Genomic DNA, 26,937 nt, shown 5'->3' on the forward strand with positions numbered 1-26,937 from the left:
AAAATGGTGGAGTCTGATTTGGCAGAACGTGGAATCCAAGTCATGTTGTTTTTTAAATGAGCTGCATGAATACACGTACTTCACTTTGACTTGACCTGAAAGACTAAACTCAGGACAAACAAACTTCATTGCTTTTCTATACAGTCTATGCTTCAAAGGCTGAACCTAGTGGGCGGAGCCGTAGCACGTGACGGTGACGACATGCTACGTGTTTTCGAACGTTCTGGTCCGTATCCGCTCCAGCACTCAGCGACCGTCGCCATCTTGGAAGAGGAATAGTTGGAGACACTTTCCAGTTTCTTTGTTCATATTTTTCACAAACTCACAAACCTACTGTTTATCATTGTTCACGTGGGGTAAGGGCATTTTGTTGTACTCATTTCCAGTCGCCATGTTATTGTGTTTCCTAACGTTTAATGTATTGCGTGAGTCAAGCTAACGTTAGCCTGTTAGCTTCTCCGATATTCGACGTCTCGTCGACAGGACATATGCTCTTCTGACGAGGAAATATGTTTCATCGGATGTTGTAGGTTCACAGTTCTTACTTTCTTTCACGAAAACACTCTCCAGTTGTTTAATTTGTTAAAACATCACAATGAAGGTTAATTTTACATCATCGATTAGGCTAATGGAGTCAACATGAATGTTGTTACATGGGTGGATAGTTAATGTGCTCAGTGCTCGTCGGGCCTTTGGATCGAGAACAAACTGCAGCTCGACAACAGCGTCTCTTTATCTACTCGCATGCACTCAGTTAAATACGTATTGTTACAGAATACTCACAAAACCTCACTGTCTATTGTTACCTTATCAATTAACACGATAATGGAGTAAAGTGGGCAGTTTGTGGTTCAACAGGCCCCAACAGGCCTATGTCATATTATGAAAACGTCGAGCATACGTTAGCTGCAAGTTCCCATTTAGTTGCGTTTCATGTTTTCTAAGCATTTTACCAAGTGATAGTAAAAGTGCGACTTGCAACGAGCGGATCTGGTCGATCTCTGCATGTTTCTGGTTTATTTGCGGCAGTTTGGTGTTGCTGGTGTCACATTTCACTTTAAATGGCGCAAGAGCTGCATGTAAACAAGATCGCTGCGGATTAATATAGCGGAATATTCTGACTAATAATAACAACTTTGATTATAAACCTGGAACAAATATCTTGAATTTAACCCTTTATTTTAGAAAGAAGCGGAAGTGAGAGTGTATGATTGTTTTTGTCAAGTGTTTGCAAAGCTTAAGTTACATTGTTGAACTTGTCCAATCTGAAGCCATCTAGACTCAATCTTTCAATTAGTTTACATATAGTTTATTTAAATATTCTCTTCTATAAACTCTACAGATCGATTTTAACCGATTGCAGGCGCACTTGAAGCGGTATGATGGCCTCCCTGCAATGGGGAGCGTTCTCGGCAGAAACGTCCTGTTGTGGATTGACCATGGCTGTAACGAAATTAAATGTTTTTGATTCCGTAGGATTCCATGTAGCCATTTACGACTTGTTTTATTCCGTCTTCTAGATGCGCAACTTAAAACGAATGCGTTCCCCAGGTGTCTGGCTGGACGAGTACAGCTGGGAAGAGAGAATGGAGGGTCGCAAGCGAAGGAAACAAGATTCGCACAGCAGCGAAAGAGAAAACAAGTCCAGCAGAACTCGCCGCCACCTCAACGCACATGAGGGGTAATTATCAATTGCTTTTGTCATGTTTTTGTCAAGTACTTCCTTACTAAAGTTATAACAGCATGATAACCTATACATAAAACAATCACGCCACATATTACTATATAAATCAAATCACTATTTGCTACAGACCCCATTTTGTTTCCATTTCCATTTTGGTACTTTATTTTGGTGCTATTTATGTTTCTACAGAAATGCTATTTTATTTGAATTAAACTAAAGGCTTCAGATATTTTTTACTTGTGTATTCCACATTGATGATTGTATATGCACTGTAGAACACAAAGCTTATGTGTGAATAATTTGTAAGGTTTGTTCTCTTGGTTGCACATCATTTGTGTAAGAATTGATCCCTTTGTTATTAAATTATAATATTTGCATGTACAGTATTTAAGTTTAGCAATTCTAGCTTCTTGTGGGCATGGATGAGAGCCAGTGGGCTTACATAAGATGTTTCCATATCTACTCTAATTTTAATCCTGTAGAGAGGCCGACCTCTTCTTAGATGACAACTGACACCATCGAGGTGCTAAGGGCTGTGGTGTTTCTTGGTCTTATTTGGATGCTTAGATGCTAACATGACCTCCTGGCTAGGTGTGCTGGAACTGATTGGAAACCTTGGTGGTGGCTTAAGTGCACCTCACTATTGGATAAGTAGCCTTCACTTTATAGCATTAGGCTATGTATAAGGAGGCACTGCAGGTTCGCCTGCATGGAATGAAAGCAAAGCGTTGCACACACAGGAAATAGGCAGCTTGTATATAAACACTCGCGCTCAGAGCACACCGCTTGCTCTTTATTTCAGGGCCTATGTTAACAGATTAGAGCTGGAACATCGACTGCATTCAGCTGCGAGTCACGCTGCTCTTTTAGAGATTCATGGTCTTGAATTTTGGGTTACGTTTGCGTTAAAACATTAATGTTTGTTACACTTCCTATAGGCTACCCTTTTATTTATTTTTTTAAATAAACGCATTCCAGCGTTTCTGTTGATTGAATCTATTCATTTGTTTTTAAAGGGTTTTTATTGTGAAATATTTGCAGAAGCGGAAACTGCATAGTACTGGTAATTGCAGAAGCGGAAACTGCATAGTACTGGTATTTACTTGAGTGCATAGGACTACATTTAAACAAGGAAATACTGTAGTTATACCAGAAACTTCAGGGAGGCTGTAGTTATATAAAGAAGTTCAGGTGAACTGAGCCTGTTCAGCAGCCGGTGTGAACAACCGACAACCGCAACACTAAGACATACGCGGCGCACATGTCCCGCTGGCGTTCCTCAGTCGTTGTGACCCGGACGTCATTCTTAAACTACTGATACTAATAAAATTAGTCAGCTTAACGTTTTAACGGCTGGGTATCACAATAACTTTTCTAGTATATACCGTGCAATACTAGTAGGTGTTAATATTTGGTGTAGAACCACATGTTGTTTTATGCTCCATCGGGTTGTGCTGAACAGCTTTAAGGGACTTGCCAGTGGAGAAGTCGTATGAATGTTAAAATAGCCAAAATGTTTGGCACTTGCTTACACCCAAAAGAGCTATTTGGATATTGACACCCTGCCAATAAAATGTTTTCAGAACTGTACCCTCTCATTGAACAAGATGCTTGGGTATGGGAGCTATAAATCAGTATGTTGCTAATTACAAATGTTGCATAAAAGGCTCGGGGTAGAGTGTCAGCGAATAGGCGGACCATTCTGACCAGTCAAATACAGTTCACACTTAGGAGCCTGATCACAGACATGGAACAAGGCTTTGCCTGATCTGACCTTTGCTTTGTAGTTCTTATTTTTCACCTGTGTTTGTTAATTTTTCTTTGTCTGCAGGCATTACCTGGAGTCCCGCAGTTTGAACCAGAGGCTAGACTCTCGGGAAGGACGCACCCAGGACCCCAGTTTGGTCATGGCTTGTGAGGAGGACAGTCGAGAAGCCACCTGCAAGAACAGAGACCTTGACTGGCACCACTACAGCAAGTCATCGGGGCGTAGTGGACGGAGTGGTCGCAGCAGGCGAAGCAGTCGCAGGCACAGAGACCGAAAGTGCAGGCGTAGTCACTCTCGCCACAGGTCCTCCACGGTATGAACACTTCTCTGCCCTCTACCCCCTTCCCTGTCTATACCACCAAATGAGAAAGGTCATTATTACAGGTTTTAAGCCAATGCTTAACACCTATTTAGTCGTCTTTCTGTATCTCTGTGGGTGTTCTGCACCTCACTATTAAGCATGATTTCCAGTAATGACAACTAGGGGGGCTTAAGGGCTCGGGAAATAAGAGATTCAAAGTTTTGTATAGATTTGCAAGACAAAAAAAGGACCATGTATTTGTGCTGAAATTTTAGTGGGAAGTTATGGGACCTGATTTTTTACAAAGAACTACATGTAGAAAGACTGTAATCACTCAAGTTCAGTTTTTTTCTGTACTACTCTGAGAAAGTTTCTCATCTGAAAATCTTGTTGCCATGTTTTTCTTCTGTAACACACACTATGTGGTGGCTGGCGCCCAATTTCTCTGACGGGGCTGAATTTGAATTTGCTGCTCCGTCCATTCGCCTGGCGGTGTTACTGAACGGGCCGAATCTATCCACCCCTACACCTCCCCCCTTGGCCTGGTTGAATGAATGACGGTGTCCCATTGTGGTGGCCTGGTGCTGGCTGACTGATGGGTTATTGATGTGATGGCGGATTGGGCGGTTCCGGTGCAGAGGAGGAGCCATCCCCGCAGGAGCAGGAAAAGATCCAGGAGTGTTGAGGATGATGGCGAGGGTCACCTCATCTATCACACTGGAGACATGCTAAGAGCGAGATGTATAGAATATATACCTTTTTTTTTTCTTCTGTTCACACATTGTGCCTCTCACTCTCTTTTTGTCTGGTTTTTTTATTTCTAAACAGTAATTTATTGACTGAAGTATTTGGGCCATAGAATAGAATAGACTAGAAAAGACTTAATCTATTTGGTTTGATATCGCTAGTCAGTGTAACTTATTTAGCGTAGAGTTATATGCCAATGTTGAGAAGCCTGTTATAGTAGTGTACCTATACAGCAATGTAACATCCGGCAGTGAACCAGCCAAAGGACAGTGTTTCCCTTTGTCACTGCTGTGTTTCTAACTTGACCTCTCTATTTTCTGTAGATGAGATTGTGTGTACTCTAGGAGAGGGTGCCTTTGGAAAGGTCGTTGAATGCATAGATCACTCTAAGTAAGTATAATCCTCATTAATATTTCTACATAGTTTTTCTTTTCCGACCATCTCTCTCATTTTATATTGAATGTATTTATGTTTTGTGTTTCAAGGGATGGAGCTCGACTGGCTCTGAAGATCATTAAAAACATAGACCGCTACCGTGACGCAGCTATGTCTGAGGTAGAGGTGCTTCAACAGTTGAAGTCGCTTGACTCTGACAAGAGATAGTAAGTCATCCAGAGTAACTTCATACCACTCAAGTTAGATAAGTTTAAGAATATTGTGTTCAGAATTTGACAGACAGGAAATTTACTTAACATCTGTTGTATCTTTCCTCCTCTAGTGGGTGTGTGCACATGCTGGACTGGTTTGACTACCATGGCCATGTTTGTATCGCCTTTGAGCTGCTTGGCCTCAGCACTTATGATTTTCTCAAGGAGAACAACTTCCAGCCTTTTCCCATTGAACACATCAAACGCATGTCATACCAGATCATCCGAGCTATTCGATGTGAGTAGTAGACACATGTTCTACACAGAAAATACAAAATGTTTCAGAAAATAGCCTGATTAAGATTTGTGTGTGGTGTTGTCTTTCAGTTATGCATAAGAACAAGCTGACTCACACAGATCTGAAGCCTGAGAATATTCTCTTCATCAACTCAGACTACGATATGGAGTACAACTCTGTCAAAGTAAGTGTCCTAAATATTTAACCAAAAGAATCATACCTGCAAAAGCCCAATACTCATGGTTTGTTCCCGCAGCTGTTTGAGGATATGATTGTGTTTTTGTCCTTTTAGAGACGGGATGAACGAACATTGAAGAACCCAGATGTGAAAATTGTGGACTTTGGTAATGCCACGTATGAACACGAGCACCACACATCAGTGGTGTCAACACGTCACTACCGTGCTCCTGAGGTTATTTTAGGTAAGTGGCTGTTTTCAAGCGCTGCACTAACACTTCAGCCGACCCTTTGTTGGTACCTTTTGATTGAGTTAACATTGTCTCTTTCAGATCTGGGTTGGGACCATTCCTGTGATGTCTGGAGTTTGGGCTGTATATTCCTTGAGTACTACCTTGGATCCACTCTTTTCCAGGTAGGTGGCAGTAGAGAGCATCATGAATTGATAAATACTTGGGACATTTACCATTGTTTTTATTAATCTGCCTCGTATTGTTCTCTTTATCAGACCCATGACAGCAAAGAGCACCTTGCTATGATGGAGAGAGTCCTGGGCCCTATCCCCGCAAACCTCCTGCAGAAAACCAAGTAGGAACTCATTAACAGACCTATTAATTTACAGGTCTTGATCGCTGTGTTATTGATTGGCTTTGAGAGTATTAGTGGGATGATTTCTGCTAAATAATTACTGTGTCTTGTGTAGGAAACGGCGGTTTGTTCACCGGTGCAGACTCGACTGGGACATGTACGGTGCCTCTGGGAGATATGTCAGAAAACACTGCAGACCGCTCAAGGTAAGAGTAATAGATCTGGAGATGACCACAGACAGTTGGTGTCAGAGTGCTGATGAATACACCTGCTTTTAGTAAATGTGATTTTAAAAACATCTTTCAACAGCTCCAAAACTCTGATTATGTGTTGCATCATGTTAAGTATCACTAATTGGCTTTGCTTAGTGACTTCTTACATAGCTCATGACTGTCACAACGAGGACCTGAAGATGTAAGAGCACATACCACCACCAAGGCCCAACAGACCCCATATGAAACCACATTTAAATTCACACGATCTGGATTTTAATTTGGATCTACACCAAATAGCACTTTAAATATCAGTCGCCTAAAGATGCCTGATTTTTAAGACTCTAGATCAAATAATTATTCTGAGAAATCAATCCCATCTCATATTGTTAAGATATAAGAGAGGAAACGTCCTCAAAATCAGTTGAATATACATTTTATGAACACGTGATGTAGAATATTATGCTGAGCACTAGATTAATTATGACCTTTCAAAGACACACATTAACAGTTGTCCTTCTTTCCCATCAGCATTACATGTTGTCTAAGGGTGAAGACCACCAGCAGATGTTTGACCTGATAGAGAAGATGTTGGAGTACGACCCAGCTAAGCGCCTCAGCCTTGAACAGGCCCTCCGACACCCCTTCTTCTCCTGTTTCTACAGCAAAAGCAGCAGCAAAAACAGTTGTAGCAGCAGCATTAGCTGTAGCAAAGACAGCAGCAGCAAAAGCAGCAAAAAAGACTGAACTCCGGAACCTGAAAACTTTGACCTGTAACCTCGGACACAAGGCCTAGCTGTCCCTGTGATTCCTGGTGCCCAGTGCCCTGCCAGTTCCTGACTCTCCAGGAGAGGTGTACCTTTACTGACTGTATCAGTCCTCTGCCCTGCTCTGCTGTGTCCTGTCTCGAAACCAGTGTGTCTTAAAATCACGCATCCTCATGCGTTTTCATCCTTGGCATGTTTCTGATGTAATGAATTCTCCTGAATGATTTCTATTTATTTGCCATTGTAATTTAAATTGTAGCTTCAGAATATATACTTGTAAGCCACTTTTTTTTTTTTATTCCTTTCTACTCTGGTTTTGTCCACGTTCTGTTTGTGCATTGACAAGACGGTGATGGGTAATGCAACAGACAGATGTGCTTAACGACAGGGTCACACATACGCAAATGTGAAGCTAATAACAAGTTGAACTCCATGCGAAGCCACGCTGCAGATTGGCTTTGCTACACAAAGTGAATGTTCCAGACGCCTCCTCGCTAGCACAGAGTGGAAGTGAACGGGAGGTAAAAGTTCGCTACTGCTACATTTGCTAATGCGTGACTGTGCCCGTGCTCTGTTTTGATCGCAGCACAAATAATTTATTCAGCATTGTAGGTGTTTAAGAAAAGCTACTGCAGGCAGAGAAACCTTTTGTAAATACCTCTTTCAGATATTTTTTTTCACTGACTTGTGTAACTTTTGCATCCTGTGCATTTTCTCAATAAACGTGAATAGACTACAAGAGTGTGTCCGTGTTAGTCTTTGTGTTACAGCTCAGTGATTAAAACATGTTGATAAATATATGGTGTTGTCGCTGTATCAAACCACAAGGGGGCAGTAAAGAGCTTTGGCAACACTGCGTAAAAGTGAAATGACCGAGGAGCCACCTGAGCGTTGAGCTTAGTCGAGTTTTAAGGATGTATCTGTGGTGTGTGGGGCAAAACAACAAAACATTTTCATGAGTATTCAAGCTGTTTCAAGTTTCTATATTGAAGGTGGAAGCACCAGTTCACAGGGTACCTGCACGGTCAGCTGCTTTGTGAAGTGTGCATCTATGTTGGGGAGAACCGACGACTGCAGGATATTTGCGTTGTTGCAAAATATACAGCAACTTGACTCCGTAATTGTCCGGTTATGTATTTAATTAACGACTTTTCACAATGCATGACACTAACAAGGCAAACAGCGATCTACATTGTTCAAGTCGTCCTCGTAGCTTCCAGGTGAGCGGACTGTACCATCTCACTCTTAAGTTCCCTGACGTTTCATCAGAAGTTGACTGATCCAAACCCTCTCAGTCTCGCAGCTGTCAATCTGCAGCCTCCCACGTGGTCCGCAGGGCGGGCGCATCTCCACCAGTCGAACATGCGACTTTTAGGGAGGCAAACATTTGGACCCATTTGTAGTTGCGCTCGCACACGCACGTCGGCTGCTCCTCAACAGGAAAAACAACGACCCGCGAGTCAGCAGGCGCTTCATCTGTCATTAGTGCCCAGATCGCTCCCATCTGTGCGCGGCGTAAACCCGGTGCGCACCGCCTCCTGTTCCAAGACTCATTTTGAACCCCGCGCCTGGTGAACTGGAGCTGGGGGTTGTGAACGTGTTAACAGCGCTGCTTAGTGAGTCCACAGAGGCTAATTGCAATTAGCTTGCAGGGCAACACAAAGAAAAAAACAAGTTGTTTTGCCAACTTTCAACCCTGAAGCAGGATGGATACAGCCGGGGAAAGTAAGCCGGTGTGCCAGTGTGCCCCCAAGTCTGCGGTCCAGCGGTGGTTGCCCGGTTTGCCCGTCGCTCTCTGCCTGCTCATGTCCCTGAGCTCCATCGCCCTGTGTCTCCTCATGAGCCTCAAGACCTTCCAGCTGGAGACCCGCCTGCAGATGGAGATGGACAAGGCGTCCGTCTTCAGCCCGCCGCACAGGGCTTTTCTAAACGAGGACGGGACCCTGGTTCCAGAGCTGAGCGTCCCAATTGGGAAGCTCGTGGAAGAGGTATACATCTCGTCTGTTGTGGATTTCATTAAAACCACTTGTTCTTTAATAGATAGACACATGTGGCTCACAGGAACCTCCGAGAGACGCGCTGCTCGGCCGTGCGTAAAGTGTGCGTAATGACAGGGAATCCAGTGAGGCTCTGCAGACGCGCAGACTTGGCACTGTTTGGGAGCTGTACTCTAACAATTCCTCGTAAAATCTGTCCCTTTTTTAATGCATGACCTTAGGGATGAGCCGTGCATGCAGCTGGCCAATTAGTTTACTACTAAAGCTCTTTACAGGGCAACATAACCACTGATGATAGACATTAATTTGATTTAAACACGTGGGAAAGAAACCTTTCTTTCTAGAGCTACATGTAATGAGAGAATCGTGATTATCTCGTAATTGTCAGTGAAAGCTAACGTGTTGGTTTTCATCTCATTACAGTTTATGGGTTTTCAGTGTAATGATATCAACCTGTTCGTGTCAATGTGACCGATTCTGTGGCGCACATCTTGCTCAAACCAAATCAAATGAAAACTATCACCTACAGTGTTGTGCATTGAGAGTTTGCATGCAGTGTGAAGTGGGATTTTGGTCTTACGCTGGAATGTGTGTCTGCAGAAAGTGGTGGTGCTGATGCCGAAAGTGCGAACAGCAAGGGATGCTGGTCAAGAGTGCTCCTGTCCTCCAGGTACGTAAGTGTGTGTGTGTGTGTGTGTGTGTGTGTGTTATTTGCAGCATTAGTGCAACTGACATAAACAAAACAAGCAATGCACTGAGAAACAGTTCTTATCTCTGGGAGAAGTTCAGTCTAAGCTTGACTGACTGATTGTGTCTCAGTTTGTGATGCTGTTTATACTCCTGAACTTTCCAAATGCATGTTTGCATATACTTGTCTTTTCTCTGTGTGGGGGGGGGATTACAACCTTTTATATGCAGCGGGTGGCTCAGCACTCTGCCGGTCAGTGGGGTTGGGTCGACCACCTTGGGCCCTGCAGCCCTGTGTCAGTGGGGGGTGCTTTATCACTTTAATACATGGAGCAGCCGCGTGCCAAGATTGGCTACGTTTGGCTTGTGGTGTTCATTACAGGGCTTGTGATAGTTCCTGGAGCGGAGAACAGTGTGTGATCCGCATCATGTTACACACGCAGACACTCCTGTCACACCTGTGAAGTGAGGAAAACATGCAATCTCTTCTATTCTGGGTCAAGTGAGATATTTGATGGCGTGTGCTCCTAGGTGTTGATGCATATTGATGATGGGTGTGACCCACTGATCAGCAGTGCATTTAATGGTTAACATGGGCTATTTTAACCCCTCACCCATGGAAAGGAAAGTTTCTGATTTATGGAAAGAGACTTGCTGTAGCGTGCAGCAAAGGTGTGTGCGTGTGAATCTGAATCTGCTCACATTATGTGGACCTGTTGGGGCTAAAAAGCCTTAATGTAAATCATTAAATTTTAAGTTGACGACATGTTTTAAGGTTAGGCAATAGTAACTATGGTTAAGGTATGATATGGTACAGTAAGTGTCCAGGAAATCAATGTAAGCCGATGTTCTTGACTGTGCATGTGTTTTTTTTGTGGGTTCCCTCCACTCGAGTGCTGGATCGAGAAGATTTCAAGACGTACAGGTCAAGTTTCTCAGATGCTTATCTGCAGATTTGGGAGAATTTCCTTCCCTGGCTCCTCTTGTTTTTCTCTCTTTCTCTCCTGCTTTGTCTGCGGGTGTGAATAGCCCTGCAACAACAAGAACAGGTGAAAACGTTCACTCGTGGAATTTCTGGCCCGCTTTCAACACATTCTGTTTTCCAGTCTGAAGTGTGCGGTGCCAAGTTCGCTTGCTTGCTCTGTCTGAGTGGTCGGAGGAGTGTTACTGTTGGAGGAAGCTGCAGGTCTTTGCTACAGTTGCACTTCTTGGGTTCGTTCCATTCCCACTAAGTATGACTCAGGAGAAATATAATCAGCCGTATACATGATTAGATCAGCCTGCACTGTCCTACTTGTGCATTTGAATGTAATTGCTCCATTAGATATTGTTATTATTATTGATATTAATTATTATTGTTGTACTCTCAGATGTTGCCTTGCATTTTCTGTCCGCTTCACTGCACTGCTGTGTAATCACACTGTTCTGGCACTGAGATACAATCCCTCCACAACTATTTCGGGTCCTTTCATTTCAGTTTTTGGTCTTTTTTAAATAAGGACGTTTGATTTTGCAGAAACAAAAGGCTATTTTTTGTGTTGTGGCTTTGATGCAGCCAAATGCCTGTGGACATGTGTTTTATTCATGTTCAATTAGATTGCGAAATACAGACTTTTCCTTTTAACTTCTAAAGAGGGTTTCTCCGGCGATAAACCTTTTTCTTGGTGCTTTGAGCGTAAGAAGCCACGTGAGCTGGGTACTATCAGGGGCGTGCATGTGTTTGGGCCAAGTGCTGCTCATGTGACAGATGCAAAATGTTACTATGTGCATTTATCCGAGCCTCGTTCTGTGCGTGCATCTGTGTCATTGTGCGAGAGCGTACAAGCTGTATCATGGTCCCATGCGTGTGGGTGAGTTTCAGCCAGTGAGCCTTTGAGGGGCCGACAGAGGTACCTCTCTCAACACGACACTGTAAGAAGAGACCCTTCTCTCCCTTTAGCACCAGCGCTCGCCACCTGAAACTTGAATCTCTCACCACCAGGATCACAGGCCAAGGTATTTCTGCTTGTCTGTGTGAGAGTACCACACAGCATGAGCAGCATTGCCCTCCACATCAGGGTGCTCATCATTCAGCGTGCATTAAGACAGGGGGCCCAACAGGGGGCAGCACTTCAGCTGCATTAGTGGAAATGATGTTGAATTTCTTTATTGACACTTGAAGTGAAGAACTTCCTTTGGGCAGAAATAAGTCGTTTTTCAGTCACTGCTGGAGAAGCGGAGCCTCGGTCAGTAAATAAAGTTCAAGCACAGACTCAGACTCTGGACATTTATCTGTGGAAGCAGCTTTGTGACACCTCTGTGCTCACGGACACTTCCAGCCGTCGTTAAAGAAAACTATGTCACAGAGTCCAACTCTGCTTACAAGCTTCAGGTGTTTGCAATTAGCACCCGCCTGTTCCCTCAACAGACACACAACGCATGCTCGCAGACAAACGTACGCACACATCCATTACGTACACATGAACATACCACCTTTATGGTGCCTTGGATAACTAGAACCATGTGGGGGCTGTATTTGTCCGTGTAGAGGGAGTGTATTGTCATCTCTGCAATTTGCATTTAAAGGCTCTTTAACAGGTCTGATGCTGACTAGGGGGCACAACGTCTGCCCACAATTGGGCACGGGCCCAGAACTAAATGCCAGACCATCGTCATCCAGCAGTGACTGCAGACGGTGCAGCAGGAGAAGGTGCTAAAACAAAGCAGTTCACACTCATTTGCTGCTTTTCTTTGACGTTTATGACTCTAGAGTAATTATACTTGGAGTTAAAGCTGTCGGTCGCTCAAAACAAGCAAATAGAAGATGTCACTTTGGGCTTCAGGAAGCTGTGGCTTTTCTCAACTTTCCTAATTTATTTATTGACTAAATAAATGATGAATCCAATATATTTGGCAAAGTTAAACACAGTTGCATGTCCTGAAGTGTCCTGAGTCACAGTGGGGACTGATGCTGCCTTCAGATGGAACCCCCGAGCTGGAGGTTACGATGTGGGAAGTCATGTACGTGCTGCGCTTGCCGTTCAGGTGAGAACACTGCTGCTAAGCAATGGCAACATGGACACTAATATTGACATTACTGTCGGTGTCTAGAAGCCACAAAGACGAACGGTTTAGAAAACTAACAGGCCTGTAACGTAAATTCATGAAACGCCAAGACATAATGATGGAGGGAAAAGATGACTGTCGGAATATCCACAATTTCCTCAGATTTTCTAAGATTCAAGATGTTTATTGTCACACCAGTTATTTCAGTACCAGTGTGATAAAGAAGAAAATGTACCATAATAAAATAAGAATACTCAGAACGAAGACTTAAGAGCACATGAATATAGAAAAGAGTGAAAGGTTGAATACTTGTAATTACACTTGCATAAGGCCTGAAATTATTAAGGAAAAACTCAATATGACTAAAATCACAATAAATTAAACTTCATAGTCAACAAATATATAAACATCTTGGACTTTTCTTTAAGTTTTTGCAATTTTTTGTGCAAATATGTCACAACTCATGAAAAACTTCTTCTGAAAAGCCCAAGCTCTGAGGTGGTGAATACCAAAAAAGAGGGGGTTCCTATGGACTCGGCGCAGAGTATCTGAGTGTTTGGTTTTATTGGATATCAGGGCAGGAGGTCAGACCTCTGGCTGTGCAGTCGGATCCATTTCCATCAGATAAGAGCTCATTAATCCTCTGGACGGGAGCACAGAACCTCATACATGTGTTTTGTGTGTTTTTATATAATTGAGAGCGCAGGCTCACAGCGGGGTGTCCTGAAGTATTTCACATTTGCGCATAACAACAATCATTTGTTCACAAAAATTCTCAGCTCCTTTTTGTGTTTTTATTGTGCCCCAAAATTCCTGCATACGTGGAGGATTATTATTATATCCCACTGTCTGCACTAGACCGATGTTTAATAGGCTGAGAAATCCAGTGCAGCGTCCTGTGCGGAGCCCATCAGCGGTTTGCTGGTGTTATCCGCCCTGTCTGGGGATCAGCTTCTCGCCCAGGAGGCAGAGGGGAGGCTCTCCCGTCCCAGCTTCCTGCTCTCCCACCTGGAGGAGGAGATGGGGAAAGTTGGCTTTAAGGAGACGGAGACCCACAATGAAGCCAACACCCCCTCAGGGCAGCGTTTTATTTAAAAAGCCATAATAAATCAGACAGGAAACTTGCAGCTACCTGTGCAATCTATCGCCACGGAGAGAACGAATAGGCCATGTACGATCCATTAACCACCATTTTAAAACAATAAGTCCAGGAAGTTTGTTTTCATAAGAGGTCCCATTTTAGATTTGTTCCACTGCAATAGGCTGTAGGCACTTTCTTTAAGTATTAATATGCTGGAGAGCAGCACATAACTAACTCTGCATGTGTGCGAGTCTCGAGTTCCTTATACTCTGTCTCTCTCTGTGTGTGTGTGTGTGTGTGTGTGTGTGTGTGTGTGTGTGTGTGTGTGTGTGTGTGTGTGTGCGCGCGCGCGCGCAGGGTCTATGAGGTAAGTTATGAACTGAGTATCCTGTGGCTGGAAATCCAGGTGGCTTATTATATTCATGCTGCAGGGGAAAGGAGACTTTAAACCAAAGGAAAATAGTTGGGTATAATTTTAATATCCAAAATGATTTCTGTCCTGCTGCTTCACATCGTCAGGTGGAGTCGAGATGAAGTCGTCAGCCCAGTTTTTATTTGCAGAATGGAGTTGTCACAGCTATTGAACCATGATGTTTGCATTATCTTGAATCTGAGCTCTTAACGTCATCGGTGGTGATCATATGGAGGATTCTGTCGGAAAGGAAGTAGCCTAAGACACTTCTTCCTTGTTTTCTCGCACCCAGCCTTTCATTTCAGTCATATGGACAGCAGCTCTCCGTGCACAGCTGTGAGCTTTGTGTCCTCGGGTGACTTTTATCCTTCAGCCGAGGTGTCTGTTATTCCCCCGTGGTCACTGTAAGAGGGGAATAAGAAATGAGCGACTCTTCCTGATATCTTGTTCTTATTTGGAAGCTCGAGTGTGCTGCGTTTATTTGTAGAAGGAGAGGGGGAATGCTGCCTCTCGGCCAGTTGGAGATATTTAGTTTGGAGATGGTTGAGTCTCTCAAAGGCTGAGTCACTTGGTCGTAGATTTTGGGTTCAAAAGGTTCTTCTCCATGGATGGGCTGCATTCTCCAGGACTGACGGACCAGCTATTTGGAAGTCTAAGCTTGAGTGTACACGTCCTCCCTCGTTCTCAGTAACTGTCTAGCACTCGATATAGTGATTGAGTGAAAATCACTTGTGATGTCACTTGAGTCATTGTTGGTTGAGGCTGAAGACTAGAAGATAACACAAGTCTGATGTAGAGTTTGAGAGAAGTGAGCTCACCGAACATCTGTTGCCTGTTCCTCATCTCTGCTTTGTTCTCAGTTGAACTGTTGTTAAATAATAGTGACCGTAGCTGTGTCCCGGTTCAGGGGACTATGGCTGTCCCATTTCAAAGGCTCCTTCAAAGGCCTCCTTCCTTTTGTTCAGGATTTATCGCACTTCATTGACAAATTGCTTTTCATAGAGATAATGGCAACGGCAAGTGGAGAGACCAAAACATCTGATGCTTACACTTTCAAAATGGAAGAGTCAGGCTTCAACTCAAGTGGACATCTAAGGGTACACATGTTAAACAAACAAGGGGCATCAAGACTTTCTCTGTGGCGGCCCTCTTCGTTTGTCCTCTGACGGAGGTGGCCTCTGAATCAGGACACAGCCAAAAGGTCCTCGCCAGTAACTATTGTAGTAATGTGTGAACTGGTTGCTAGGAAACTTTTGCCGTGCTGTCCAATAAAATTCAAACACTGTAAACAGGAGGTCAGTGAACAAGCATGAAGTATGAAAATAGCAGTAGTTAAATAAACTTAACTGCAGATATCTTTTAGAAATGTAGGTGTCACTGTTTTATTTATATCTGCAGACAGAGAACTTCACGAAGTTAATTTATTTTAATTTAGCATCAAGCTATTATCATCGTGTTTGTAATATTAGCTTTGTTATGTGCTGTGGAAAATGTTATATAAATGCTTCAGCTGGTAGTTATTTTCTAAGAAGTAGTTAATGTGTTGTTTTGACTCAGTAATGTGTAAATCTCAACCTTGTAACGCCACCTGCAGGATTCACACACACACACACGCACACACACTATGCACAATCACCCACCTGTAAACTCCTCCCCTCTCCGTCTCTCATCAGCCGTCTTATTAAAGTTGGCTTTGAGAAGCCAGTGTTTTAACAGCGGCGCAGACATTCTGCCATTTGGAAAATCAACAGCTGGACACAGGCTGGTCAGTCGGCAGCATGAACACACACAACGATGTCAGGAACACACACAGGAGCAAAGGGTCTGATGCCGACCAGTGAGGCTCAGGATGAGTCGAGTCAAAGTGTTATACAGAGACGTGTTTCAGCCACTGGTTTCCACTCGGGTCCGTCTCTGCAGTAAAACATTGCAGAACAGATGCAACAACAACCAAGAAGAACTTTTTGGAAGAAGACTGATCCAATCAGTTACAACACTGAAAGTAATTACTGACATAGTGTCGCATCCACTGTGAGAGTTGCCTGATCAGTGGGAGCAGGAAATGATGTGGAGCGGTTGTCGGAGGAAACACAAATTATAAGTTATTTCAAGGATTTCGCCTGCACGTGTTCGTACTTAAAGTGTCGTCACCACTTGGCAAAGAGTCTCTTCCAAAAAGAGGCTGCGATTGAGCAACAGCCGATATGTACGGCCTGTTTATTTTTTACATAATTGAAGGAGTACAGTTTTATCATGACCTGCACAGCTCCTATAGTGGTGCTAGGATACAAAACAAGGATTATTCTCTAACACACCCCCCAGCATTAACACGGACCAGATGATTCCTTATCACCATAGTTACACAGACATGGGATCGAATTCTGCATTTGAGAACTATTGTACAGTTTATCCTAAATAAGTTGTTATTTTTGCACATTCAAAACAATGTTGGATGTGATTAAGTATTAATATGTTTACAGCTCCTGACATTTGAGGCGAATGTGAGAAACGCGTTGCTTTCAAAGGAACGTCTGATCCCGTGCCTTCCATACAGTGATGCTTTGTGCGATGCAGATGAGTTCAAAACACCAATTGTTTTCAGTGGAGCAGTGTGCATCAAAAGCATCAAGCAGAGTGCAAAACCGCACAGACGGGATTTACAGCCTCAGTCTTGAATTGATTTGCGAGCACCGCCACAGAAACACATTCACGGTGTGTGTGTGGAGCCACAGAATCTGTTGACTTGGCAGACGTCCATATTATGTATGTTGCACTCAAAGACATTCTTGTACTGAGGGAGGCTACAAACTATAAATGTTGTAGCAGCACAGTGCAGCTTTGCAATAAATTTGCGACTGAAGTAGCAGTAAAAAAAAACAGTTCACATTTGATTTGTCCCTGAAAATGGAAATATTTGTTGCCGTCTTTTGCAACATCAGAGGTGTGAGAGGTGTGTGAAATGAATTAGTCAAGCATCATCTGATAATGAATTATAGGTTCTCCTTCCATTCGCCGTCCACTCTTTAAAGTCCAACTACTTTCCTTTATCACACAAGTCGACTGTTTCTTCGCACAAAACACAAACGATGCTACCTTTTGTGGTTCCAGACGAGATTTTGACTCATCTCTCTTAACAGCTGTCTGCATATGAATGTAGATGAATTAAAAAGCAGATGGCCGATGCTTTTCGGTCAATGTGTTCCACCTCTTTTAGTCTCCACACGGACTGTTTACCTGCGGGCAGCAAACGCCATACGTGATTGGTCAAACTAGGAACAGAAACCAGGAGCTTCTTGTCTGTCGCCTACAGATTCTCCATGTTCACATGTGGAATCTGTTTTGTAGATATCAGCTACAATAACCTGGAAGTTGGCTCTAAGTTTAAGGAAATGCATCTGAAACCATTACCGCACACGAGTAGTTTGGATGTTTGGATAACCCCTTCCCTCAAAAACAACTGTGGTAAGCTTATTTTCAGCCACGAAGAAAATATGACAAAGCCATAATAGATTTCTCAAATATCGCAAACAATCAGTCTGTGTCAAAATATTTTGAGAGTACGTATATATTCTCACAGGGACGCCGTATTTTCTGCAACAACCAATATAGTCGTGAGAGCAGAGCCGGAGAGGCGAGAGCGTAGCGAGCTCCCCGTGCTGAGCAGACACGCCGCCCAATGTGGAAACTATTATGATGTTTTCTTTAATTATCACAAGTGGCAGGTGACAAGGTGAATAGCCTTTTAACGGGCGAGCAGAAAAACTCTTTAACACCACCAGCGTCTGGCTGGCTGACGGCAGCGTGAGGTCAGACGATCGCTCGCTGAAACCCAGCAGTGCCATGCCCAGACCTGTTTATCCTTTATCTGCATTTACAGGACAGGTAGACTCTGGTCTAATCGTATAAGAAAGATAATGCTGTCACTTGCAAACCTATGAAGCATGTAAACAGGCTTTAGTTGAATCCCAGCATCTGTTGAGAGATGCCCCAAATGGATAAAGATCCGCAGAAATGGGTTTCCCGTGTCGGCCTCTTCCTTGGCATTTGCAGCCCATTTAATCCATCAGGAATGTAGCGAGGCTCAATCCAGCTGCAGCACCGGACTCACACGAACACACCTGGATTTATTGGATAGATAGCATCTCTGACCGTGAACCCAGACAAACAGGGAGGCAGAGTTGGAGCAGAGGTTATCGCTCCTCCCTCCAAACCTTCCAGACGCAGGGAGGAATGAGCGATCTAGGTATCTCTCCCCAGGAGCCGGGGGGCGATGGGGGCAGCAGGGTCCTCGCTGACACCCGGCATATGGTCCACTCCTCGCTGAGCCGAACACGCTCCTGCTCAGCGTAAAAGCCCCTGAACAGGCTCGTCACTCTCCCGGCACCTCTTTAATGAGAGCCCGGCTCGTAAAAACTGGGCCCGAAACGTTTGAACAAGCCCTAAGCATCACTGGTCCATGTTATTCTGTCAGGAGAGGGAGGCGAGGGCGTGTTGGAGCGGAGCGCAGCGCAGGATAGCAGCTCTCAACAACTTAACACCAGCACTGGGGCAGCGGGGTGTATTTACATGTGTCAGGCCTGCTTTCTTTCTCCATTTGGCCTTTTCCAAACCAGTCTTTGTCCTTTTTTTATCCCTTTTATTTAATTAATTTTTTTCCCCCTCCACTGTCTCGACTTCTGACTGTGTTTACAGTGATGTATCTCTCTCTCTCTCTTCATCCCTGTCTGTGTTTATGGTTGGACGAGTGTATATTTAATGCAGGGATCTGGATGCCCTGAGGCTGCTGTGCCTCCACAGTGTATCAGCCCTTTTTGCCGTATGTATACATAAACCCAAAGTTCAGCCAGGAGTGAGGTTGGGGGGGGGGATGGTTATCACTGTAAACACAATGGAAAGAGGAAGGGGGGGTTTAACTAAGTACATCTTCAGGTGTGTCCACATGCTTTTCATGCATTTCCTGCTTTTATAGCTGGCAGCTGTATTTCACTGACATTTTGAAAGAATAATTTGATAATTATACTCTTACAATTTCAATAAAAGAAACAATGAATCATTGGGGGGTTTTGGTCAATTTCAAGTGATTTAAAACAAGATGCAATCTGCTAAATTCTCAAAATAGAAGAGTTTATCAGCCAAGACCTACAGCTGTTCTTTCTTTGTCTTTCCAGCCGCGTGTAGCACATCTACGGAACTCCGGACACTCTCCTGGAAATTTTCTGGAGGGGCTGTATGTAAGAAGCAAACAGCCGAGTTAGCAGCTCCTGATATTTTTCCAGAAAATGTCCTTCCAGTCCCCTTTCTAAAATGTCGCAGACGTTGGTGTCGATGTTCTGCAAACACACACTTTCTGCAGCAGAACTGACATCATGTTCCCCGGCATGCTCCACCACCTCGTCCGAATGTCATGGAGATTATCGTGTTGCTGTGAACGCCTCGACAATCTCCTCCTACATTCTTCATATGTGAAATGCAAACTCTGGAAAATGCCTGTAAGCAATTTTCCAGACGTTTTACACAGACTTATGGATTTTGCATTGCCATGTCATGCGCATAGCTAATCACCATAATGTCAACATGCCTTTTCTTTACCTCTGCCTGACACCGGCCAGGTGCGTGTGTAAGTTCACGCGTGCAGTATATCGCCGATTACACGTGTGTATGTTTGCCAGCAGATTTTCAGGCCGTTGGTGCAGTGACAGTGCGATAACGGGTGTTAAATATGTGTTAATGAGAGCACAGTGGTGGTCACACACAATGGCTTGTCACCATTAAATTGAAACACTCGGTGACTGTCGAGAACGCCGTCGCTGCTGCCGCGGCTCGCTGTTTAGCCGACTCAGCCAGATGGCGGCACAGATGTGGGGGGGGGGGGGGTAATGAGGTTGGAGGAAACGTAGAAACTTAGTGCGGCGAAATATACCTGCCGATGTTGAAACCTTTTAAAAAAATCTGCTTTCCATCAGTTTTTCTACATATTGGGCAAACATTGCATTCCTTTTTGCGTCTATATGTGTGGGCCTGCATGTTGTCCCACCTCATGTGTGGTGCACTTCTCGTGTGTGTGTGTGTGTGTGTGTGTGTGTGTGTGTGTGTGTGTGTGTGTGTGTGTGTGTGTGTGTGTGTGTGTGTGTGTGTGTGTGTGTGTGTGTGTTCTCACATTTCTGCATACCAGCCAAACAGCCCATCTCCATTGCCAGCCTCCATGGGGACCTCTTATCTGCATATTTGCTGTTCCTCTCAAGAATCATAATAAAATGAGTCCTGGGTGCATTTTGGGAGCCAGGAGAGTATATCACAGATGTCCAGTCAGGTCGGGTTACACAGGGAATATCTGGGGTTGAACATGTGGACAATCTATCAGGTCCACCATCTCTCTTTCCTCTCCTCCTCTCGTTCTCTGTCTGACTGCCTTCAAACTTCTTTTCCCCCCATTTTTAGTTTTTGCCCTACTTTCTTTTCTCAACTTTGCAAAAGTCACATCTACCAGTTCTTTTGCAGCCCATGCAGGGTTTACAGCATTCCCCACAGAATTCATTCAATATATGGCGGTAGTTAGGGTGCACGTGCATGAATGTACAATGCAACAGATTCTCAAGTGACAGGTACACAGACTACGGAGTAAAAGACAAGTTCTCGTATGAGAGAGAAGAACTGCTTTGCCACTTGCAGGTCAGCGAACAACTGCAGCTGAAACTATGACGTCTGCGTGGATGGACGATAGCGCAAGTACACGAGTGATCATGCAACAAAACACCAAGTTGATTCCTCATGAAACTGTTGGGCAACAGATGAGAGTATGGCGGGCCGCCACTTTCCAGATAATTAATGGGAAACACTAGTTTAGATGGATTGGATTTTGAAGTGGCTGCAACATCAGACGTGCGTCAGTGTGTTCCAATGACTGTGCGCACTTAAACATGTGTTTGCTCGTGTCACACTTCGGACGCTGCAGAATGAGACACACACACACACACACAAGGAGATGAAGTTGTGGAGAGCTGCTGCGGTTTTACAAGGCATCAGAGACAACAAATGCTTTCACACATGTACAAACACACACTGCAACGCACATCAACACCCTGAGGCACACGCACATTTTTATGGCGCTGACGTTGTTTTACTTGCTGTTAATACTTCTTAAATAGCTTTTGGAACTGAACAGGTCCTTTTTTTGGGGGGGGTCTTGTTTATTCACTCTGGGTGTTTTCTCACGTCAATGTGGTTCTGATTGTGTGAAGTGGAACTAGGGCAGAGACTGGGGACGGGCAGGGAGAGCAGGGCCCCGGCAGGAGGAAGAAGAGGAGGGAGCGTCAGAGAGTCTAATGTTGTTCTGACCAAGAGAAAGGAAAGAATTTAAGATGAAGCGTACATATGGAATGGAATTGCAATTTGTTTCCGTGTCACTTTAATTTGCACTCTCCTGTCCCAATAATCAAAAATGTGACTATTGCAACACTCTCTTGGCCCGTGGTGCTGCCTGCTCTGCCCCAGACCTCGTGTGATTGCTTTTAAACTCTAAACAAAGAGTTTGGCTGTTTAAAGCAAGGAATAAACCATGAAGAGTATGTAAAAAGGGCTATAACTACCCAAATTGGCCCTTAAAGAGCGAAATCAAAAAGAGACTTGACTTAAATCAAGCTGCTTATGATAAAACATGTTGAGTTGCAAGAGCCAAACCGCCCGTGCTAAGTGCTTCTCTAACACACTTTTAATTGGCTCGACTCCCAATGTTATCATCTACAAAGAAACAAGTCTGCACACATGCAGGAGAAAAGTACAGCAGATCAAATTAGCGAGGATTATTACAATTTTATTTGTCGGAGGCATAGAGACGGGAGGTCGGATTTTTGGCACGATTATTATTTCTTTTGCAGGATTTATGTATTTTCTTTTACAAAGCAGAGGACTCGTTACATGTTTTTTTTTATGCAAGGCCCTGATTGATCCGAGCTTATGTGCAGATCGACAGCAGAAATACTTCTACTGCTCTAAAATGCCAGATCCTACATTCTTCTCAGATTATAAATTATAGTTAGTATTACCTCGCTGCTGCTTTGCGTGTTGTTGGACATCTGCGATGTAGTTTTGAGCGCTGTGGGTCTGTAAACCTATCCTAATCCATTTTTCTCCGCTGGTGGAAAACATTGGTACCAGCACACAGCCAAACACAATATTTGTTCAGTGTTTTTTTTTTTTTTCCTGCTATTCACTTTCTCTCAAAGTAGCACAGAGAGAACATGAGTGTTTGCCATGGCGTTTTTTCTAAAACTGAAAAACATCCTCTGTCAGATTGACGTGCAGATGGATTTTCACTGCATATTTATTATCACTGCTTGTCTTTCCGTGCCAGCGTCCAGCCCTGAGGAGCCCAACTACTGTAATTCACTGAAACTCCTCCGTCTTGCTCTCCTGTTTTATATTTTCTCCAAAGCACAGAGCGGACGGTTGGGAGGCATTTGTTACCTGGCACATTTAGGAAGCGGGGATCCCGCCGGGCCTTTTAAACAAGCAGATGTCAAGTAGATGTGATGATTTATTTGAGCCCAGTGCTGTGATCGAATCAGACGGATACAACAATGAATTCCCCGGCAGATCAGCTGATGGCTCTTTATTAAGTCTTTTCCACTTTCATTTGCTCTGTACGTCTGTTTCCTCCTATATCGGAAAGACAGACAACCGTAAATGGAGCGTAAGTAGCCAGATGCTTATCTTTCCTGTCCCGGGGTTCAGCACCAAACGCACATGAATTCCTGTGTGTCCTTGCGAGTTCATGTATACTGTGCGGTGCGTGCCGTGCGTTTATAGGCAAAGCAGGTGAAACACAAGACACTCTGGGCTACTGGAGGTACAGTGGACAGAGGGGACGACTGCTGGAGACCGCAGGGAGGAAGGAGGGGCTCTCTCTCTGTGTGTGTGTGTGTGTGTGTGTGTGTGTGTGTGTGTGTGTGTGTGTGTGTGTGTGTGTGTGTGTGTGTGTGTACCCCAAGCAAACAGGCCAGATAAGATCAGAGTGGAGGGAGCACAGCTGGAAGCCTTCCTGAGCTGACCCCTTTCCCTGCCTCGCTCGCATTCCTCCAAACCCCTCGATCCCCTCTGCCTCGGTGTCCTCTCCGTCCCCCTCGTTTCACCTCCCAATATCTCCTTCCTGCTTCAGCTCATCTTTTCACTCCCCAGCTCCTCCGAGTCCATCGCTCCATCCATTAGTCTCTATTTTTCAAACAACCTCCTCATGTTTGTGGTTTCCTCAGATCGTTTTTCTCCTCCTGTGTGGCGTCTTCCCTCCTGCTCTTGACTTTACTGCCTCCTCTACATCTCCCCCGTTACCCCTCTCCCTCCTCCCCCCCTGTCTCAGCAGGACCTCAGTAAAGTGGGGTCAGGCTTTACCATGTAATGCTATGTCTTTCCTCTGTTTCTCGCTTGCTCTTTGACCACATTCATTAATACTAGCCCTTCTAAACTGAGCGATCGTCTTTCATGTTTTCCCCAGGGCCGTGTCCCAGACATGACAGTAGACCTAACATTTCAAAGCTGGGTCTCTCCGCTGGGGCGTGAATACTTTTCATGTGAATTTACATGTGTGTGGGTCTGTGTGTTTAACACGATCAAGACAAAGCAAAAACAGTGCAAAGCAGCTGTGCTTGTTTTTTTTTGGGACCTAAGGAGTGAGAGTTAACAAGATTTCTTTTTCCGTAGAGTAATAATCCGCATTAAAAGTAGAATGGCACTAAGGGAGCACATTCCTCTGCCAAGGCCCAACAGGCCCCACATGAAAACCACATTGAAATTTAATAATATTCTATTTGGGTCTGAACCAAATTGTACACACCTATAAATATCAGTCCCTTAAACATGCCTGATCCATGAATTATTCCTTGTTGAAAATGTTGAAAAAAACCAAATGTAAAAAAAAAAAGAAAAAGAAATCCTGGATCCCCCTAACAGACAAATTAAAACACCTCCCTGTCGGAGATAATAAGAATAAGGCTCATGATGAAGATGGGGGGAGGAGAGTGAGGAATTGGGGGAGAAATATGAAACATCAGTTTTTGATGTCTTGGAACGATTGTCGAGTATATTTAGCTCAGTGTGGACGGCGACACAAAGACAGCTGTTGTTGCAAGCTCGTGTCTATTTTTGCCCCGTGTTGGTCCCTCCTGTTACTTTAACCAGACCCATATCTGTAAATAGTCCGCTCCGCTGACAGACCGTTGAAAAAGATCACAGAAGGGTTTGGGCTGTTAGTAATGACTCAAGTTCACTCAGCTCAGTTTTAGATGTTTTCTGGAGATCAGCGTCTCTGCTGTTGTTTGTCCAGCCTCTGGTGTCCACTAATAATCCTCAGCCAGTAACCCTACGACCTCCTGACCTTTTTAGCAAGAGTGGAGCCACATAATGTCTCCTGGACGAAACTTTAAACCCCAAACAAGTCCTGTTCAGTGTGTCCAAAACAGGATGACAGAGCAACTACACCCACACCTTCTCCCCTGGACCCGCATCTCCTCTTCTCGCTCCATAAGCAGAAAAAGAAACCTAGAGCAAGACATAAGAAGATCAATATAATCATAAATAAATACAACTAGCAGCTCAAACAACACTTTAAACAATAGTTTTTTCAGTCACCTGCACTTAGAGGGGACAACCTCTCTTTTGGAGTGGGAAGAGAAATAATACAATTTGGTTTAGAATATTTATGTATAACTCATATATTTGTATATTATTGGTTTGGATTCAGGGAGTAAATTAGTGAATTAGCTGCAGCAGCATCACTGGTAAAAAAATCACTTGAACTTGATTGAGTGAAATTTTTTCAGTAGCATCATCTGCTGCATTTTGTAAGGCAGCGTCTTTACTATTCTTGTATTAAACAGGATATTAAAGTGGGCACAGTTAATGGTCGACTGTTTCATTAGGCTTCAATCAGCAAGTACTTTTAATTCTTTATGTATATTTAAAAGCAAATACTTACTGTGATACTTTTTGTCTATTCATTTGTAGTTTTACTTAAGTAAAAGATTTGAATACTTCCTCCACCAGTGCAAACATAAGGGGCAGGATGTATCAAGAGGCAGCAGCAGGAGATCTGATGGGGTGATGAGGGGTCTGTGATCGGCCTGATCCGTCCTCTTAAGGGGGTCAAATGGCCCTTCACAAAAAAAGGATCAGATGACCTGGCTGCAGTGGTCCTGAAGTTGTCCATCTGTCTCCTTGTCAGTCTGTCACTCTTGTGTTTTGTTTACAGGTCTCCCAACTGTCAATCATCAGTCACTTAGCCTCTATACACACACACACACACGCTGCCTTGGCCCCTCGGACCAATATCTGACTTCAGGCATTGATACTGGACTCGACTTCGGTTGTCGTTGAAGTTGGAGCCTAATCGAGTTAGTCCAACTGTTCTTGGACCCAAAAAGCTTGAAACATAAAGGCCCTGAGGAGGACGAGTAACCTGGTTATAAAGAGCAAACAAATGTCATTCACCACAGGGGCCAGTATAAACAGGTACATGAATATGTACACAAAGGCAAAGCTCACGTGCTGACACACACGCAGTGCAATACAATACATGCACATACATACATGCACAGCCATGGTCATATGTGTACAGAATTTGGATGCAGCCCAACAAACCCATGAAGACTTTGGGACACACACACACACACACACACACACACACACACACACACACTTCTCCATGACTTCAGAAGACATTACAATGACTTTCAGACTTTCAGTCGTTTCTTAAAATGAAATGATTTACATTATGGGAACTTGCTCTTTGTTCCCATAAGGAAGACAAGTCCCCAAGTGACTGTAGACCCCCTGCCCCTAACCCACACCACAGAGCGTCCCATGTACAGGAGGTGTAGAAAGGAGCAGGAAAAAGAGGAAACTGATTGTCTTCTCTCCTCTTTTCCCCCTGAGGGCCACAGAATGAGCCTATTGTTGTCTGTCCTCTCTCGCCTCGTTCCAGCCACCAGTTATCCCTCTTTCTTTTCATCCTATAGTTTGGATACTCTATACGAAGCAGAAAACGTCTGCTGCCGGCATAGGAGAGCTGCACCACGGCCCTCTCTCCTGCTGGTTGTGATTGTACGTGTGGTAGCAGGCTCTTTAGTCTTGTGTGCTGCGGTACCACATTTGTGCTATGTGGTGTGGTATTGTGGTAACACTGAGGGGGGGCAGACGGGCTAAACACGGCTCTTCTTTAAGTGAATTTCAAAAAACTAAATTTTTCAGTGCTGTTTTTCATTGACGTTTCTCTCGCACACCGGCATAAATAGACATGTGCGCACACTTAAGGTGCTCTCGCGCTCCTGTCTCTGATTAGATGTGTTCTGCAAGTGCAGCCCATGTGTGCAGGGTCGTGGAAGTGAGCTCACACACTGCAGCCAGCTCCGGAAAGCATCAGGAACTCTGACCAATAGAACCTGCATCTGGCTGTCGTAAAGAACAAGAGGGACTCCTCCTTTAGCAGGAACAGGTTTAAATGTTCCGTCTGATAAAATTACTGTACATAAATATGTTTACTTCTTTTGACATATAGTCTGAGAGTAAAGGCAAAGAAAAGCCAAAACATTTGGGTTTG

At 44.1% G+C, this 26,937-nt stretch overlaps 2 protein-coding genes across 14 annotated transcripts in view; both read left to right on the plus strand.

Annotated features, from left to right (window-relative positions):
• The first annotated feature begins 170 nt into the window (after positions 1-170).
• On the plus strand, positions 171-7,868 carry clk4b (CDC-like kinase 4b). 2 transcript variants are annotated; one of them, XM_034598241.1, is made up of 13 exons: positions 178-356; positions 1,521-1,681; positions 3,516-3,765; positions 4,392-4,494; positions 4,824-4,890; positions 4,986-5,102; positions 5,219-5,385; positions 5,475-5,569; positions 5,678-5,807; positions 5,895-5,977; positions 6,071-6,150; positions 6,266-6,356; positions 6,894-7,868. In XM_034598241.1, exons 2-13 carry the CDS (start codon positions 1,521-1,523, stop codon positions 7,107-7,109), a joined length of 1,560 nt encoding a protein of 519 aa, XP_034454132.1. In that variant the 5' UTR covers positions 178-356; the 3' UTR covers positions 7,110-7,868. The 2 variants fall into 2 exon arrangements, with proteins under 2 accessions (XP_034454133.1, XP_034454132.1); XM_034598242.1 differs by lacking the exon at positions 4,392-4,494 and having other exon boundaries at positions 171-356; positions 6,894-7,746.
• A 645-nt stretch (positions 7,869-8,513) lies between these two features.
• Positions 8,514-26,937, plus strand: part of LOC117769856 (collagen alpha-1(XXIII) chain) — a 122,707-nt gene continuing 104,283 nt past the window's right edge. For all 12 annotated transcript variants that reach the window (XM_034599026.1, XM_034599034.1, XM_034599036.1 and 9 more), the window contains exons 1-2: positions 8,514-9,117; positions 9,727-9,796. In XM_034599026.1, the coding sequence (XP_034454917.1) occupies positions 8,836-9,117; positions 9,727-9,796 (352 nt within the window). In that variant the 5' untranslated portion in view covers positions 8,514-8,835. The remainder of the gene's footprint in view (positions 9,118-9,726; positions 9,797-26,937) is intronic.

Source organism: Hippoglossus hippoglossus, chromosome 10 (genome assembly GCF_009819705.1).
Source record: "Hippoglossus hippoglossus isolate fHipHip1 chromosome 10, fHipHip1.pri, whole genome shotgun sequence".
Classification (NCBI taxonomy): domain Eukaryota; kingdom Metazoa; phylum Chordata; class Actinopteri; order Pleuronectiformes; family Pleuronectidae; genus Hippoglossus; species Hippoglossus hippoglossus.